The sequence below is a fragment of the Pituophis catenifer genome, unplaced genomic scaffold (assembly GCF_029215685.1).
Source record: "Pituophis catenifer annectens isolate HBS135680 unplaced genomic scaffold, rPitCat1.0.hap2 SCAF_1, whole genome shotgun sequence".
Taxonomy (NCBI): Eukaryota; Metazoa; Chordata; class Lepidosauria; order Squamata; family Colubridae; genus Pituophis; species Pituophis catenifer.
This window is the reverse complement of record NW_027256881.1, coordinates 45,909,233-45,927,598: the sequence shown is the minus strand read 5'-3', so window position 1 is coordinate 45,927,598 and position 18,366 is coordinate 45,909,233. Positions and strand designations below refer to the sequence as shown.

At 42.0% G+C, this 18,366-nt stretch overlaps 1 protein-coding gene across 3 annotated transcripts in view; it reads left to right on the top strand.

Moving 5' to 3' along the window:
• LPGAT1 (lysophosphatidylglycerol acyltransferase 1) overlaps positions 1–18,366 on the top strand; it is a 50,362-nt gene that overhangs the window by 6,301 nt on the left and 25,695 nt on the right. For all 3 annotated transcript variants that reach the window (XM_070948725.1, XM_070948708.1, XM_070948716.1), the window contains 2 exons: positions 8,323–8,441; positions 17,333–17,428. In XM_070948725.1, the coding sequence (XP_070804826.1) occupies positions 8,323–8,441; positions 17,333–17,428 (215 nt within the window). The remainder of the gene's footprint in view (positions 1–8,322; positions 8,442–17,332; positions 17,429–18,366) is intronic.

Below are 18,366 nucleotides of genomic sequence, written 5' to 3'. Positions count from 1 at the left end.
TACCTATATTTATTTATTATTAAATTTATATACCGCCCTATTCCCGAGGGACTCAGGGCGGTGAACAGCGAAAGATAAAAATACATGTAATACAAACATTAAAAAACCAATTAAAATATACTAAACACTCTGGTCCTAGATAATTCAAGACATCCCAGTTTAAAACAAAATCAGAAGCAATATAAAGGGAAAGTTGGGCCAGGCCGGCCTGCTGAAACAGGAATGTTTTGAGGGCACAGCGGAAAGTGCGCAGATCCGGGATCTTCTGTATCTCTGGGGGGAGCTCGTTCCAGATGGTGGGTGCCCTCACAGAAAAGGCTCTCCCCCTGGGGGCCGCCAGTCGACACTGTTTGGCTGATGGCACCCTGAGAAGCCCCTCTCTATGGGAGCGTACTGGGTGGTGAGAGGCTATTGGTGGCAGAAGGCGGTCTCGTAAGTACCCCGGTCCTAAGCCATGGAGTGCTCTAAAGGTGGTAACCAAGACCTTGAAGCGCACCTGGAAGACCACCGGGAGCCAGTGCAGCTCGCGCAGGAGGGGAGCCACATGGGAGCGCCATGCTGCTCCCATAACTACCCACGCAGCCGCATTCTGGACCAGCTGGAGCCTCTGGGTGCTCCTCAAGGGGAGCCCCATGTAGAGAGCATTACAGTAGTCCAGGCGTGAAGTGACGAGGGCATGAGTGACCGTATTTAACGAGTCCCGATCCAGAAAGGGACGCAACTGGCGAATCAGGCAAACCTGATAAAAAGACCTCCCGGCCACAGCCGTCAAGTGCTCTTCTTGCAAACATCTGTCTCAAATAATGAAAACTTCCACTTGTTCATTGCTTTCACAAAATTTTTAATTAGTCTGAATTTCAAGTGAAGCAGAGGCAAACATTTTTTTTGTCAGGTTCAATAAGTAGTTTGTGTGCCACGTTTTACCCTCTTGGAAGCAAATTATTTCAGAGTGGCCATTTGTTTTAATGCAATGCAACTCTCTTGCCTGGCTGTCCCATTTGCATATGTAGCAACAGAACTTGGTATATCTAAGCTGCATTCCAAGTAGCCAGGCCTGTTACTTTTAGATCTTAGTTATTCCAGTTGTATTTGGTATAGTGGACGTGCTTCAACAACTTCCATGTTTTTATGTGTTTCTTTAATGTGTGCAGCATAGCCAATAGATATGAAGTGTGGATATTGCCATTGTGTAAAACCAGAAGATTTCTATAAAATGATATGTGATATGTTAAACTGAGGATTATATTCGTGATTAGCAGCCAAAAATCTCTTAAGATACACCCCAAATCTTTGTTGTTCAGTATATTCAGTGACACACCTAAAGGGTGCTTGGGATCACAAAAATTGCATCTGGACTTTGAATATAACATATCCATTGCAATTTAAGGCTGCAAGTTGATCTCTGTTTAACATAAAATTCTGATTATTCATTCTTCAAGGTGTAATGATTTCACACAATGTTTTAATTAGTTAATCAAATGGATGTAAGGCATTCATTGTATCTTGGATTTCCCAAGTAGTAATTAGACCTAGTTCACAAGTTCTATAAAGCTATTTGTTTTTGGCTTGTTGATTAAGTGACAAAATAACAACTATGCTAGGCCATAAACCAAGCTTTACAAGGCATAAAGTTTGAGTTCATACAACAGTCTAAAGCACAGACATGTAAATTGCATTTTGCCTTATAGTAGTGTGATGTGTGAACTCAGCCGGACAAAGTAAATCTCTTGGATGTGAGTCAAGGATGTGTGTGTGTGTGTGTGTGTGTGTGTGTGTTTGTGCTCTTTTATGATTGTACATTACAGATAGTCCTTGACTTACTACTGTCATTGAGCCCAACATTTCTGTTGCTAAGTGAAACATTTGTTAAGTGAGTTTTGCCCCATTTTACGACCTTTTTTGTCACAGTTGTTAAGTAAATCACTGCAGCTGTTAAATTAGTAACAGTTGTTAAATGAAGCTGGCTTCCCCATTGACCTTGTTTGTCAGAAGGTTGCAAAAGATGATCATATGAGTCTGGGACACTGCATCCATCATAAACATGAGTCAGTTGCCAAGCATCTGAATTTTGATCATGTAACCATGGTGATATTGTGATGGCGATAAGTGAAAAACTGATTTTTCTTCAGTGCTGTTGTAACTTTGATCACTGTTGTAAGTGGAGGACTACCTGTAACTTAGTCTACTTGAGTTATTTGGAATTGTTACAGTTGTTACTAAGGTATAACTTGTTTTCAGGTTTAATTTTAAAAAATACTTATTCAAAGATAGTCGCAAAGTGTTTTAGGCTTTTTTTGAAACTTCTAAGCATAATAAAGAAAGCTTCTTTGAGCAAAAAGAAGTGGGTTTTATATTATACTTTTGTTACTGTAATTATGTCAAGCTTATCATGGAAGAATTCTGAGAGCAGTGATGCTATATATGGAAGTCATAATTTGCTAAGGAAAAAGAGTTTTTATAAAGTTGTTTCATGTTGTTATAGATAGTCCTTGACTTATGACCACAACTGAGTCCAAAATTTCTGTTGCTAAGTGAGACAGATGTTAAGTGAGTTTTGCTCCATTTTACGATCATTCTGACCATAATTGTTAAGTGAATCACTGCAGTTGTTAAGCTAGTAACATGGTTGTTAAGTGAATCTGGCTTCTCCATTGACTTTGCTTGTCAGAAGGTCACAAAAGATGATTACGTGACCCTGAGGCACTGCAACTATTATGAATGTGAGTCACTTGCCAAGCATCCAAATTTTGTTCACGTGACAATGGGGATGCTGCAACAGTTGTAAGCATGAAAAGCTGTTGTAAGTCCTGTTTTCAATGCTGTTGTAACTTTGAATGGTCAATAAATGACCTGTTGCAAGTTGAGGACCATCTGTATATGCTTGCTTCTGAAAATTATGTTGGTTCCCTTGGTTCTTTTTCAAAGGATGTTTCTGGAATGTTTGGTATCTTTGAAATTGTAACAGACCTATGGCATTTGGACTGGTCATTTCTCTTACAATGTTTAAGAATTCTTGATTTTACAATATAGTTGTACAAATTGCAGTAGAATTAAGAAACAATATTAGTAAAATGGTTTTTCTCTTTATAAAGAATTATCTGTTTGAAGGATTTCGTATGTTTTGAAGCGATGAAGTCAGTAATTTTCCGTGAGCTGCACTGGCTCCCTATTGGTCTCCGGTCACAATTCAAGGTGTTGGTTATTTCCTTTAAAGCCCTACATGGCTCAGGGCAAGGTTATCTTCGAGACTGCCTTCTACCGCATAGCTCCCAGCGACCGGTAAGATCCCACAGAGTTGATCTCCTCCGGGTCCCATCAGCTAAACAATGCTGGCTGGCGGGCCCGCGAGGGAGGGCCTTCTCTGTGGCTGCCCCAGCTCTCTGGAACCAGTTACCTCCTGAGGTCCGGACCATCCCCATCCTATTGGCCTTCCGGAAAGTGGTGAAGACCTGGCTTTTCTGGCAGGCCTGGGGCCGTTGATCTCGCTTTGCGATCTGACGAGATCCGGCCATGAATGGTGTGAATGGGTTTTAATGTTTTTAATTTTTAAGTGTTTTTATAGTGATTTTTTGAGTATATTGTGAGACGCCCTGGGTCTTCGGAGAGGGGCGGCATATAAATTGAATAAAAAGATAAATAGATAGATGATAGATTCTTCAGTGCTTCTCTGCCTAGAAGAAAAGAAGCACCAAATTTAATGTACGAGATACAGAAAACTGCCCTGGCAGAGGAAAAAAAAAAATTGAACACCCTCCCCCTCCCCCGGCCACTCTTTAATTCTTTGCTTACATTTGCATCATGTGCTTTTCAGTTATATCATCTGCTACCTATTATGGAAGCATTTGACTTTCCCAGGTGTCAACATTTTTTATAGCTATTTGCTAAAACTGTTTGAATTGTGATAGTTGAGATAATGGCTATTATATCTACATTTTCTACTGGTAGTAAGAATTCATCACCTATGGAAAAACTTATAAAGTAATATTTAGCTGTTTTTCTTACAAATTTAAATGTAATTGAGAAACTCAGAGCTGATAGTTTGCGTCTTCCACTTACAGATTTTAAAATTGACTCCAGATAGTTTGCACTCCCACTGAAGAAATAGGATTAAATTTTTTAAAATCAAATGTAATGAACATCTTCAACTGCTTCTCTTCTCTGTTCTTCTGTCTAAAATATGTATAAATGGCCTTGGAGGAAGAAAGTAGCTGTAACTGGATGGAAGGGAACAGTTCTTCAGCAGGCCTGATGAAGCCCTGCAGATTGCTGACTTTTCACAATCTCTTGTCCATATGGATCACAATGTTTCTTAAGATATTGTGTTGTGTTTTCTGATGGAAATAGGGCACATTCTGAAAAAGAAATGGTTAGTAGGTTATTTGACATCAGATGCTTATAGATGACTGATTAAAGATAAGCATAGAAAAAAACATCTACATACCATTAAAGAGACAATCAAAAAGCCAAAAAGGAAACAAAAAGACCTAAGCACCATCTTCACCAGCCATCACTAGGATGAGCAGAGATTAATATCAAGATTAACACTAGACTAGATATATCAAACCCTATCTCATTGCGGGCCGTATTGTGAGCTACAAATATTCTCTTCCATCAGCAGCAGCAGCTTTCTCTTTGTAACCCTTGCCATGAACAGCATTGTTGTAGTTTTTTTGAGGCTGGTCTTATAAACATTGTCATAATAAGACATTAAAACTGAATAATTTAAGATTAAAAATTTTAAAAATGTAAAACAACATAAAGTTACAAAAGATGGAGAGGTTCAAGATGGGGAGACTAGAAGTTGATAGTACGTGGAAGGGGAGGGTTCTCTCCTATGGCTGTGTGAGCCCTTGTATCCTCCCCATGCAGCTAGGGTTTGACCACTTTGCATAAGGCCAAACGATTTCTTCATCTCTTGAGGGCAAGATTACTTTGAATATGTTGTTCTTTCTTATTTTTGAAATTATCTTCAAAATACCCAAATATTACGTTTTTTGAAGTTTCACTTCTATAGCTGGCTACATGCACAATTCATGGATTGTAATTAGTATCAGAATTTTTAAGTACATTTTTATTTTTCAAAATATTTCTCAATTATCAAAGTGACTTACAGCTTGATCACAGAATATTATTAATTTGTATTATCATGGTGAATTATCAAAAGGAACAAAATATAATTGTAATACCTGTAGAGCAGGGGTGCTTAGATCTGCCCGCAAGGCCGCCCTTGAAACAGCGTAGTAGCAGTGCCTCTGTCAGTGAAAACATAGCTCGAGCCCTCCCGGGGATCCGTTTTCTCTGGCAGAGGGTTGCAGGAGGCCGTCGCAGCTCAAAACGGAACTTGGGAACCTGTTTTCTCTGGCAGAGCGCTCAGGCCACCAGAGGCGCCCCTGACATGAGTGTCGAGCTAGCCCCCCCCCCGAGGTCACACACCACCCTAATATGGCCCTCAATGAAATTGAGTTTGACACCCCTGTTGTACAGGGATAACATCATTAAATGAAAGATTGGTTGTCTCAAACCTTCTGTCCCAGAAATCTTCTACTATTGACACAGAATGTAGCTCTTCCTCTGGCCTTGGTGCAGCATCTTCGTAGTTATTGCTGCTGTTACCTTTCTTCCAGAGAGGTGCTGCATTTGATGTCCTTCCCCTAATTACAGCATTTGAGTGAGATGGAATTCCTATAGGGCTTTTTAAAATTTTTTACATATATTGTTTCGTATATTTCTTTTTCAGTAGTTTTTTCTGTACTTGATATAAAAATAACAAAACAGGTTTTTTTGAAGAAAAACTTAGGATCTGCAGATTTGTTAAATTCAAAAGTATTTAAAATTGCTTTAGGAATATCTTAATTATTCCTGGTTATGAATAGGTATTGATAGATCTCTTTATGTTTGTATATGAACTTACATATTTTAGGAGTTATGACACATTTATTAGCTAACATCACCTTAACCTGACCTTGCCACTTGAACATTTTTATGATTGAAAATGTGTATCTGTATTTTGAACTTAAGATAAAATTTAGACTCTGACCAGTCTTGTCAAATGTATAAGAATAAGAGACTTTTAGTTTTGCTTATTACAGAGGCTTTGAAGATAATAGAAGAAATGCATGTTCTCTCAGGATGACTATTCCCTCCATAGCAAGCTTCAGAAATTTAGAATTCTTAATAACGTATCATGATCTGTTATTAAGTAAAAAAACCTTGATAATCATTTACAGATTTATTTTCTTATATCAGTTTTACAAAAATTAGAGTAGTAACCTCCTTCAATCTTAAAATCTAATCTAATTTTTTTGGAAGAGCGTAATTATGATTCTTTTCCATACTGTATTTTTTCTTAGGAACATTTTGTAGCCTCCAATGTGTTGCATGTAACCTTATACTGAACAGATAATAAAATGAAATATTAAGGGAATCAAGGCAACTGTAGAACATGTAGTGAGAGAATCCGATCTAAAAATTCCAGAGTGGAGTTAAAATTAGTTCAGATTATTTTATAGAATAACACTTAGGAATTGACATTCCTAAACTTTCCTAGATAACTGAGCTTTACATTATTATTGGAACTCTTGATGGAAATCATTCTACATCTCTAGGAGTACTATAGGGTGACTATATTCCAGGGTTCTTTACTTTCCTTAATGATGACATATAAAGCTAATATTTCAGAAATATTTACAAAGGCAGATGGTTCATATGGGATAATTCACATATATATACTCAGAATTGTTCAATCATCATTCTCTCTACCTGCAAGAAAACTAATCAGCTTCAGTATTGGATTAGTGCTAGTATCAGTATGCTCATAGGAAAAGTCACAAAGTGGTCCATCATCAGGGAGTGGATATTAAATTCTGAAAATAAAAACGAGAACATGCCCCATGATAATTTTAGCAAGTTAAGTTTTGCAGCTCACCTTGCATGACCTACTCAGTCATGGGCTATCACACATGGCATTTATCCAGAGTAACTAAAGTTGACCCATTTGGGGGATTGTTAACATATTGAACTCTATCCAGGCTGAATTTGTGTGACTCGAATTGGGATTTTATGATACACTATTTTTTTGTACAGGGTGGATTTGATTTAAATCGAGTTGATTTAAATCACAATTTAAATCATGATTTAAATCACTAGTAAAAAGGCTTGATTTAAATCAACTCGATTTAAATCATAATTTTTAAAGAGCAACTGTCATCTCTGCTACTCCTTTGACCCACTGTTGACTCACTGATAGTCCCAGTGTTGCAGAATATACAGCCTCATGCTACATAACTAAGCTCCATTTCATGCTGAATAAACTAAATTATTTATGTATCTTAAATAGAAAACTATCTTATGATAGATTTTTACCCCAAAAGTTTTTTATTAAAATAAATTCGATAAAAATCAAAAAAATCTGATTTAAATAAAAAAAATCTGTTTTTTTTATTTTTTTAAAAAAATCATTGATTTTTATCCACCCTGTTTTTGTATGATTCAATAATGTTTGTATATACCTTTTATATACCTGTGAAGGAAAAGATTTCACTATGTGCGGGTCTTTGTCATTCATCAGTGTTTTTTAAGCTTTAAGCATTTGGTATCAGAATATGAATGCTTGAATTAAAAACTGAAGCATTGTAATATCCTTGCCATCTTTGTTGATATTTGACCAGGAAACTTATGGAATTTATCAGGCTAGAGTAGAAAATTAAGGAAATAATAATAGAAGAATGCAATGGTAAATCATTTCAAGTTTTTGAAAATTAGAATAATTAGATAATCATGAAATCACCAGGTATTGGGTTCACTTTGAAACAGACTTTGTCTTACCATTGTTTTACTTATTTTCAAAGATAGTTTCAACATACATGTTCAATATACAGTACATAATAATTTACAAATTTAAAAATGGAAAATCTAGGGTATTTGTTTCTGAATTCAGAAATTTACCTGCCAGATTACTACATTTTGCCTCATCTTTATAAGCCTTCATTTTTTTTCTTGCCTTATCATTGTTTTACTTATTTTCAAAGATAGTTTTGACATACATGTTCAATATATACTATATAATAATTTACAAATTTAAAAATGGAAAATGTAATGTTTGTTCCTGGATTTAGAAATTTTACTACAAGATTGCTACATTTTAGTTTTGCCTCATTTTTATAAGACTTTGTTTTTTATATTTTGTGTATTATAGTTGAAGTAATCCAAATTTACAAATCAATGTATTGTAATTTGTTGGAATCCCTGTGAAACATGAGTTGCTATCATCCTTGTGTAAGTGACTGTTATTTTAATTAAGTCTGTTCTTCTGTTTTTGCACAGTCATGGAATGGGGAGATGATATTAGAACAGTTTCAGAAGATGAAGCTTTGATGCTGGTGAACCATCAAGCAACTGGAGATATTTGCACTCTAATGATGTGCCTTCAAGACAAAGGCACGGTATGCTACTTCGATAGATATTGTTGATATATTGTACTTGTTGAACAATCTGGGTACTTTTTTCAGAAATACAACATTAGAAGACTTGTGCACAAAACATATGTCCATCCAATACTTTAATCATATTTTTTATTTCTGTATCTTCTCAACTTTCATTATTTATATGTCTGTTCTGTAGAAGCAGGACTTACAAGTGTTCAGGTCAGGCAGCATTAAAGTCAGTCAGTCTGTCTGTCTGTCTTTATCTGTCTATCCCAGGGATGTCAAATTCACATTGTCACGGCGTATTGGGACTTTTTACCCTTTACTAACTGGGTGGCCAGCGCATGGCGCATCCGGCCCACAGGCCAGGAGTTTGACAGCCCTGGTCTATCCCTACCTACCTACCTACCTACCTACCTACCTACCTACCTACCTACTCTGATGTACAGCCATGATAATAAATAAAAATAAAAGTTTGAGTACAGCTAGTCCTCAGTTTACAACCATATGTGACTGTTTGACATTAGAAATGGCATTGAAAAAAGTGACTTATGACCATTTTTCACACTTACGACCATTGCAGCATCCCTAGGGACATGTGATCAAAATCCAGATGCTTGGCAACTGATATGTATTTATGACGATTGCAGTTTCCCCAATGTCACTTGATCACCTTTTGCAACCTTCTGACAAGCAAAATCAATGGGGAAGACAGATTCACTTAATTAGTTAACAAGTCCAGTGATTCATTTAACAACTATGGCAAGAAAGGTTGTAAAAAGAGGTAAAACTCACTTAACAACTTTCTTACTTAGCAATGGAAATGTTGGGCTCAGTTGTGTTCCTAACTCGAGGACTACCTGTATTGAAGCTAAAATAGACATTTAAACAACAAAATAATCAAATCATTGGACAGTTAAGAGTCTGATGGAAGGCATGCATCTTTACAAATTTCCTAAACCCTGAGAGAATTGGGGTCAGGTATAAATGCTAAAGGAGTGAGTGCCATAGCAAGAAAAGAACCACTCCCACAAGTCAAAAACATGAGACTTTGATAGTAGATATATTTAAGAGGACCTATATTTCTGATCTTACAAATATAAGAAGTTTGTAATAGGTGAAACTGACCCTTAGGTAACCTAAGGTAACTAACTTAAATTTTCAAATACTTGTCAAGGATACTGTAGCTCCTAGTAGAGCATATTTCAACACTCAAGATGGGATGTAACGAAGACATGAAAAAGCAGTCAAGTTTGACTGTCTCAGGAAGGATGCAGCTGGTATACTAGATGAGGTTATGCAAAATCCTCCTTTCTGCCTGTTGCTATCACTAAAGAATCCACTTATACCTGAGGTTCAAGAAACATTCCTACGCAGGTTCTGATCTTTTAAGGAGAATGTAATTTTATCTAAGAGGTTGAACCTCAGTCCCCAAGTCCTGTTTACGATCTTTTCATCTTGTCTTAATCTACTTCAACTGGTTGTTTTTCTTTTTCTTTCACCCATCCCATTTTTGAACTTAAGCAAATTGAAAAGTACTGATTGAATTTAATGGTAGAAAGTCATAAAGTTGAGTATCATCAGTGTAATATCACTTCTCTGCTTCTCTTGCTGTTGAAACTCGTGGACTACCTATACTCTTTTACATATCTGCTTTTGTTTTTTATTTTTAAATTGGGAAACAGGCGATGGTAATTAGATACCTTAATTTGGTCCTCATGTTTTTTCTTACCTCATTTTTGTAGCATGAGAAATTATATCATTCAAAATGGGACAAATAAAATAGAGAATATATAATGGCATGTTCAAAATGAATGTGATGCAGGGGTGAAATGCTCCCAGTTCAGGCGGTAGCAATGGTGGCGGGTGGTTCGGAGAACCGGTAGCAAAAATCCCTGCGCACCTCCCCCAATGCCCAGCTGAGCCGCGCGATCATCAGAGGTTTTTTTTTTTAAACTTTTAAAAGCATTTTTTTCTACAACCTCTTCGGCCGAAAAAATGCTTTTAAAAGTTAAAAAAAAAAAGTCTCTGATGATCGCACGGCTCAGCTGGGATCATCAAAAAAGTGCTTTTAAAAGCCTCTGAGATCCCATTTTTTTCTACAACCTCTTCAAGAGGTTGTAGAAAAAATGCTTTTAAAAGTTAAAAAAAAAAAAGTTGGCCACACCCCCCAGTCACATTACCTCCCCAAGCCACACTCACAGAAGCCGTAGTAACAAATTTACATTACACCACTGATGTGATGGGTATAATACAAGAATAAGTTTAACTTTGTACATCTACACAAATTTTAAAAATTAAGACAACATTGTAAGTGAATGCTCTCTAAAATAGAAAGGTTTAAAGATCTTAAAAAGTATTATTGGGTAGGTATATTCTCCAACGCGCTGCTTGGAGAATCCAAAGCTTCGGGCTGTTCAATAGTCGAGTAGCCTACACTGAGTGTGTTCCTTTAAATCTTTTCTTCAGACACGCCCACTTGCTCAACAGAATCTCAGTTTAGTTCACTCAGTTGAGCCTGTGACACTGTCTGAAAATTTCTCCAGTTTCTGGCTAGACTATTGTTCCTTTCCGAAGCTTTGGATTACTAAATTGGACTTATTCCTCATCTCAACGTTGTGGCAGGGGTGAGTGGCCTGGGGCTCCAGGCTAATCGCCCCTGTTCTTTACTTCGTTCTGACAAGCTCCGCTCCTCCTCAGACTCCATCCATTGACTAATTGCTGCTGGCGTGTGGGTTGGTTCCCCGGTCTGCCAGCAATACCGCCCCCGCCATTGACTTATTATTCCCCTGAGCGGCTTAAGAGTTACTACCGCTGCTCTCAGTGGCACACTGACAACGGGAGGCTTGGTTTTCGCGTCTGGATTGCTTCTGAGTAATCGCACGCTTCAAATCGCAGCAGGATTTCGCACGCCGCCTCCCTTGCCGAATGGCAGCTGTGATTGCCGCGATCTCCCCTTATCGGCCGTTTTTTCAACGTGACCGCTGCGGTTGGCGCTTGGAGCGCTTTTGAGTCTCGCGCGCCCGCCTTCTGTTCCTCAGGCGCTAGGAGCATACTTGTCTTGGCTCGCTCCACTGCCTTAAAGTGCCTGCCGATCGCCCTTCTCAGCCGGGAGAATACAGCTCAGCCCTCGTCCACCATTACAGCACAGTCCTTGCTCGGCTTACTCAGGCATCGAATTTGGCGCCATTTTCTCTGTCACCCATCGAGTGGCTGACATAATCTGCCCGGCAACAGCTCTGAGCACGCGCAGTGATCTGCTGGCAATCAACGGCCTAAAAGACTTCTCTTAATCATTTCCTTCTGTCAGCTGAGGTCTACAGTTATTTCAATTGCCTCCTGCTTCTTCTTGTTGTTGTTTGACTGGTTCATTTTCTTAAAAAAAAAAAAAAAAAAGGGAATAAATGTAGTTTGAATTCCATTACCTGGCGATGGCGGAACGTGCCCTCTCTTCCGACCTTGAGGATGTCCAAAGTTCTCCGGAATGACCGCTGCCAGATAGATCGCACAGGTCTTCCAGGAAACGCTCATCTCATTCTTCTTCCTCTGCGGCTACATCTTCCAAACGATCCAGACCGTCATCGGCTGCGGCCAAGGACACTTCCAGGAGACATAAGGCCCTGGAACGACAATTCGAGAAAGCACGCAAGTCTTCGGACAAGGCGGCAGCCTCCAACCAGCCGCCTCCTCTCTCACCCGTGGTGGAGTCAGCTGATCAACCTCCTCAACAAACCGCCACACAGCCGCAGCCACTTCTCCAGTTCGAACATCCACAACCTTCTGCCCTCAATTTGGCCCAGTCCTGGGGCCCGGTGGACCTTTCTCGTAATGCTTCGCTTCCTCAAAGGGCACCTCCTGAGGCGACCTTTACTCCCTCAGTCGCTGGCCTGCGTACGGCGGAATTGGCTCCTCCTCCATTTCCTTACGACATTCAACGGCTGATATCTGAAACTGTTTCCCGGACATTGGCGGCGAACGCTCAGCAGCCAGCACAGTATGCGGCCTGGCCTCAGGCTCACTACTGTCCTCCTCCTCCTCACCCACACCCTGCCCAATCGGCCTCGGCCCAGTATCCATCCGTGCTGCGCCCAGACACCTCCCATCGCGATTACAGGCGCAGTGGGGAGTCATCCTCAGAGGATGGTGAAGCGGATCTCCAAGATATGGAGTTCTCCGACGACGAGGATATGCCTCCAGATAAGCCTGCCTTTTCTGGTCTCTTCAGACCATCACTATTTAAGTCCCTTTTGTATAAGGCCAAACTGTCTACAAAAATGACAGATCCTACCACACTGGTAGATCAACCAGGGCCTTCGCAGCCACATGAGGGACTGTTCGCAGCTCCTAAGCGCGAAGAAGACTTCATCCCATGTCCACAGCTATTCTCAGAGGTGGTTCAGCGTTCTTGGGCTTCACCTTCCTCATTGCCTGCCCCTATGGGACTAGACAAGAAATTATATTGCTCGGCTCCTAGCCTGCAGGACCTGCTTCAATTACTGACGGTTGATGCTCCAGTTGCGAACTTGACTTCCTCATCGGTAAATTCTGGTGACGTAGCTGACAGTTTACGCTCTGAAGACCGAAAGGCGGAGTTTACCTTCCATCGGGCTCATAATGCTGCGGCATGGGCAGTCAGGGCGGCTACCTCAGCTTCTTTCTTCAGCCGGGCATCATTAATTTGGCTCCGCGAACTACAAGAACGCCTTCCTCCAGATGACACTTGTCTCCACCAGGATGTTAATAAACTGGTGGCGGCAACAGAATACATGGCGGATGCCTCGCTTAACGCGGCTAAATTTGCATCTAGGGCCCTGGTGTCCTCAGTTACCTCTCGCCGTTTGCTGTGGCTGAAGAATTGGAGAGCTGACGCAAAGTCCAGGTGGCGCCTGGCCTCCACACCCTACAAGGGTTCCCGTCTCTTTGGCGAAGCCTTAGACCCCATCCTTGTCAAGGACAAGGATAAACGGAAAATCATGCCATCCTCGTACAGAAGAGTCGATCGTAAGCCTTCGTCATACTCCACCAGACAGACCTTTCGGGCTGACGCCGGACCCTCCGGGTCCTTCCCTTCCAGACCTTAATCGCAAGGGTTCGACCGCTCCTTCGATAGGACCTCCTTCAGAGACTGCGGGCGGAAGCCCCCAGCGACCAAACGGCCCTTCCGAGGCACTGGCGCCCGTGCATTCAGAAGAGGAAAATGACTACACTCATCTTCCTATCTGCGGCCGCCTCAGACATTTCCTCTCACAGTGGGAGATGTCAACATCGGACGCCTGGGTACTCCAGACGATTCGCCTGGGTCTCACCCTGGAGTTTCGTGCTCGTCCTCCATATCGTTTTGTACAATGCCCTCTCTCTTCCAACCTCACCCAATGGCGCTTAATGGACGCAGAGATCCATCACCTGCTCCAAATCCGGGCCATAGAACCGGTCCCCCCTCAACATCAGGGGACCGGCTTCTACTCCATCTTTTTTCTGGTCCCCAAGGCATCGGGGGGGTTACAGAGGCATACTGGATCTCAAGCGGCTGAACGAGTTTATCATCTACCACCAGTTCAAAATGGAGTCTCTCCGCTCAATCTTGGCTTCCATTCTCCGTTCGGACTGGATGACATCCATCGATTTGAAGGAGGCGTACCTCCACGTGCCTATTCGACCATCTCATCGACGTTTCCTCCGCTTTGCCTACGACAACCGGCACTTCCAGTACAGGGTGATGCCCTTCGGCCTCTCTTCTGCCCCCAGGACTTTCACAAAACTCCTGGCAGCAGTGGCGGCCCACCTCCGTCAACAGCCGGTGCGGCTGCACTGTTACCTGGACGATATCCTTGTACTCTCCGCCTCTCCAACCCGGGCTACGCGAGACCTAGCAGTAGTATGCCGCTGCCTTCGTCAACATGGCTTTTCAATCAACATTCCAAAGAGTCAGTTGCAGCCTACTACACGGATCCTTCACTTGGGAACCGTAATAGATTCGGTGATAGGCCAGGTCTTCTTGTCAATGGACCGCTGCTCCAGTCTCCGGTCCTTGCTCTCTCAAGTACTAGCCTCCCGGAGGGTGGCCTTGTTGATCCTGTCGCGCCTGCTTGGGAAGATGATACCTTGCCTGTCCGTAGTTCCATGGGCGAGGTTTCACTCCCAGCAGCTACAATGGTTCCTCCTCCCGTTTCAGAGGTCCAAGTGCAGCAACTCTTCCAGGCAAGTCTCCCTTCCACCGGGAATCATACGGTCCCTCCATTGGTGGTCTTCCCCGAACCTGCTGAAAGGCTGTTGTTTTCACGATCTACAACGCCTCGTAGTGACAACGGACGCCAGCCTGACGGGATGGGGTGGTCACCTTCTCTCTCACGTCGCCCAGGGTACATGGTCGCCAGAGGATCGCCGAAACGGGATCAACTGGCTGGAGCTCCGCGCGATCCGTCTCTCTCTCCTCCAGTTCCAGCATGTCGTGACGGGGCATCACCTAATACGCACGGACAATGTAACAGCAAAAGCACATGTGAACCGCCAAGGGGGGACCCGATCAGGACCGCTTATGGAAGAGACGACACTACTTCTGACCTGGGCAGAAAAACACGTCCTGTCCCTTGTGGCAGAACACATTGCCGGGACCACGAACATCAGAGCGGACTGGCTCAGCAGACAACATCTGGACCACGCCGAGTGGCGACTTCACCTGGATCTGTTCGCCGAAATTGTTCGCAGGTTCGGCATGCCTCTAGTTGATCTATTCGCCAGCTGCGACAACGCACACCTTCCCAGGTTCTTCACCCGGTACCCGTGTCCTCAAGCGGAAGGAGTTGACGCACTCGCCTCTCCCTGGCCAAGCGGACTCCTCTACGCCTTTCCTCCCCTGCCACTCCTTCCTCGCCTCCTTCGCAGGATAATAACAGACAGAGCCGACGTCATCCTGGTAGCGCCCCATTGGCCACGGAGGGCCTGGTTTGCAGACTTGGTGGACCTGTTGGTGGCACGACCGTGGCGGATACCGGGGGACAGGATCGCTCTCAGCCAGGGGGTCATACTTCACCCAGAGCCCCAGTGGTTGCAGTTGACCGCCTGGCGCTTAAAAGGATCTTGTTGAGGAAAGTCAATGTGCCCAACACTGCGATCCCCACGCCCGTCTACTTGCCGTATATATAACACTACTTGGACTTCCTTTTGCTCCTGGTGCGCCGGGTCTCACCTAGATCCTATGTCCGCTTCCGTTCCCGAAGTTCTGGGCTTCCTCCAGGAGGGCTTTGATAAGAATCTGGCTCCTAACACTCTTCGTCACCAGGTTGCTGCGCTGAGTACTGTCCTCTCTACTAACTCCAATCTACCCCTCTCGCAGGATCCTACGATTCGTGCCTTTTTACTTGGGGTAGCCAATCTGCGTCCCCCAGTCGTCCATCGCTACCCGTCCTGGGACCTCTCCTTAGTTCTTCAGGCCCTCATGCATCCTCCGTTCGAGCCTCTCGCCTCCATCAGCCTCCGATGGTTGACACTCAAGATGGCATTCTTAGTAGCGATCACTTTGGCTCGCCGTATATCTGAACTTGCGGCCTTATCGGTGAGGAGTGACCTCTGCATTTTTCACACAAACCGAGTCGTACTGAGACTGGACCCCTCATTCCTGCCTAAGGTAAACTCCTCCTTTCATCGTGCACAGGAATTGGTCCTTCCTGACTTCTGCCCGACACCACGACATCCTCTAGAAGCAAACTGGCACCTCTTAGATGTCCGGCAAGTGCTTCGCAGATACGTAAAAAGAACAGAGCACTTCCGTAGGTCGAAATCGCTTTTCGTTTCTTTCCTGCCTGCCACTATGGGCAGGAAAATCTCTTCCACGACGATTGGGAGATGGATTAAGTCTTGCATCTCCAGGGCATATTCTGCTAGGAACACCCCCGTTCCACCGCGGATCCTTCCTCATTCCACAAGGAGTGCCGCCACCATGGCTGCCTGGGCCTCCAACGCGTCCGTCTCTGACATCTGCAGGGCGGCTACCTGGTCATCCTTGAATCCCTTCATTCGGCACTACAAGGTGGACTCTTTCGCTTCGGCTGAGGCATCCTTCGGTCGCCGTGTGCTTCAGGTTGTGTCTACTTCTTCAGACGCTGTGCAGAAGCCAGCCTCCCTCCCAGTCTAAACTTGCTTGGGTGTATCCCGAAGCTTTGGATTCTCCAAGCAGCGCGTTGGAGAACGGACGTTGCTTACCTGAACGTCCCTTCTCGACGCGCTGCTGGAGAATCCAACCCAACTCGATCTGGCTGCTGAGGATTTTTTTCCTGTATTCTACTGCCTCGTCCTTCGTGAACAAAACTGAGACTCTGTTGAGCAAGTGGGCGTGTCTGAAGAAAAGATTTAAAGGAACACACTCAGTGTAGGCTACTTGACTATTGAACAACCCGAAGCTTTGGATTCTCCAGCAGCATGTCGAGAAGGGACGTTCAGGTAAGCAACGTCCGTTTTTTGAATAATCAATATAGTTTTGCAAATCCTGTTTACCATTTACAAGTTTGCTTTGTATTCTCTTGCTTTTTCTTATCTGAAATAAAGATTGTGTGAGAGCTTTAAAAATGTTAATTAATGAAAGTGGATTTTAAATAATATAATTTATCCAAGATAGTGAAGAAATAGCTGTCTGTTGATTTTATATAAAGTGAAAGTGAGGATTTTAGGAAGGAGAGAATACTGAGAGAATGTTGCTTTAGTAAATACTTCATGAAAGCTAATAAGCTTTTAGTAAATGTTCATACATTTATACGAACATTATAAGGATGCAAATTGTATTCAGTTTTCCATTTAATAGCAAAAATATGTTTGTATTTTTATAAATTTGCTTCTGTGGAACAGAAAACCTATCTCTTGATTTTTGCTTTGTTTATATGCAGAATGCACACTATTTCTTATCTCAATTTTCCCAGGTTGTTCGTCGGATGATGTGGCTGATGGATCATATATTTAAATACACAAATTTTGGAATTGTATCTCTGATTCATGGAGACTTCTTTATAAGACAGGCAAGAACTACAAATATTTTAATAGTAAAATTTGCTTTCTTAAATATTTATATGTATCTTGTTATAATTGTCAATGTATATGAAGAGCCTTGATGGCTCAGTGGTTAGAATGCAATATTGCACGCTAACTCTGCTTACATCCCAGAGTTCAATCCTGACATGCTCAAGGTTGATTCAGCCTTCCATCCTTCCAAGGTTGGGAAAATGATGACTCTGATTGCTGGGGACCATATGCTGACTCTGTAAACCACACAGAAAGTGCTGAAAAGTACTATGGGGCCGTATATAAATCTAAGTGTTACTGTGTTGCTATTGCTATATATTAAATTGAAATCCATTTCTAATAGTGTCAACAATTAATGAAAAATTTAACAGAATGTGGAGAAACACACAGTAACTACTAAGAATACTGGTTTGGTGTACTGTAGACATTGTCATTTATTTTGTTCACCCACTTAAAAATACAAGACCTCTGTTTAAAGCAAACTATACTTTTGAGAGGATTAGAGTACATGGTTTGCCACAAGTTTCTAATCTAATGTGAGATAGGAACAAGTGAATCCAAACTTTTTAAATAAAATATTAATCCAAATTTTGGCTTTGTCTGAATGACTTCTCTATATGCCAGGTATCCCATACTTATTTATTTAAAACATTTATATAACCTCTCACCTTTCAGACAACTCTGGGCAACTCATTTTGAAAACTGTAAAACATACTTATCTTAAGAGTTTAGTGTTTTTACACATATAGATGATTCTTTAGAACTGCAGCGCAAGAGAATATTTTGCATCCTTAAATATCAGGGCAGCAGAAATTGTAATGTATCTTTGATATACAAAACATTTATATTCTTCATAGAATTACAGATTTGGAAAGTGTTGTTTAAGATGTAAAATGCATCTCCCATAAATCTACCTTATAAATCATATAAATCT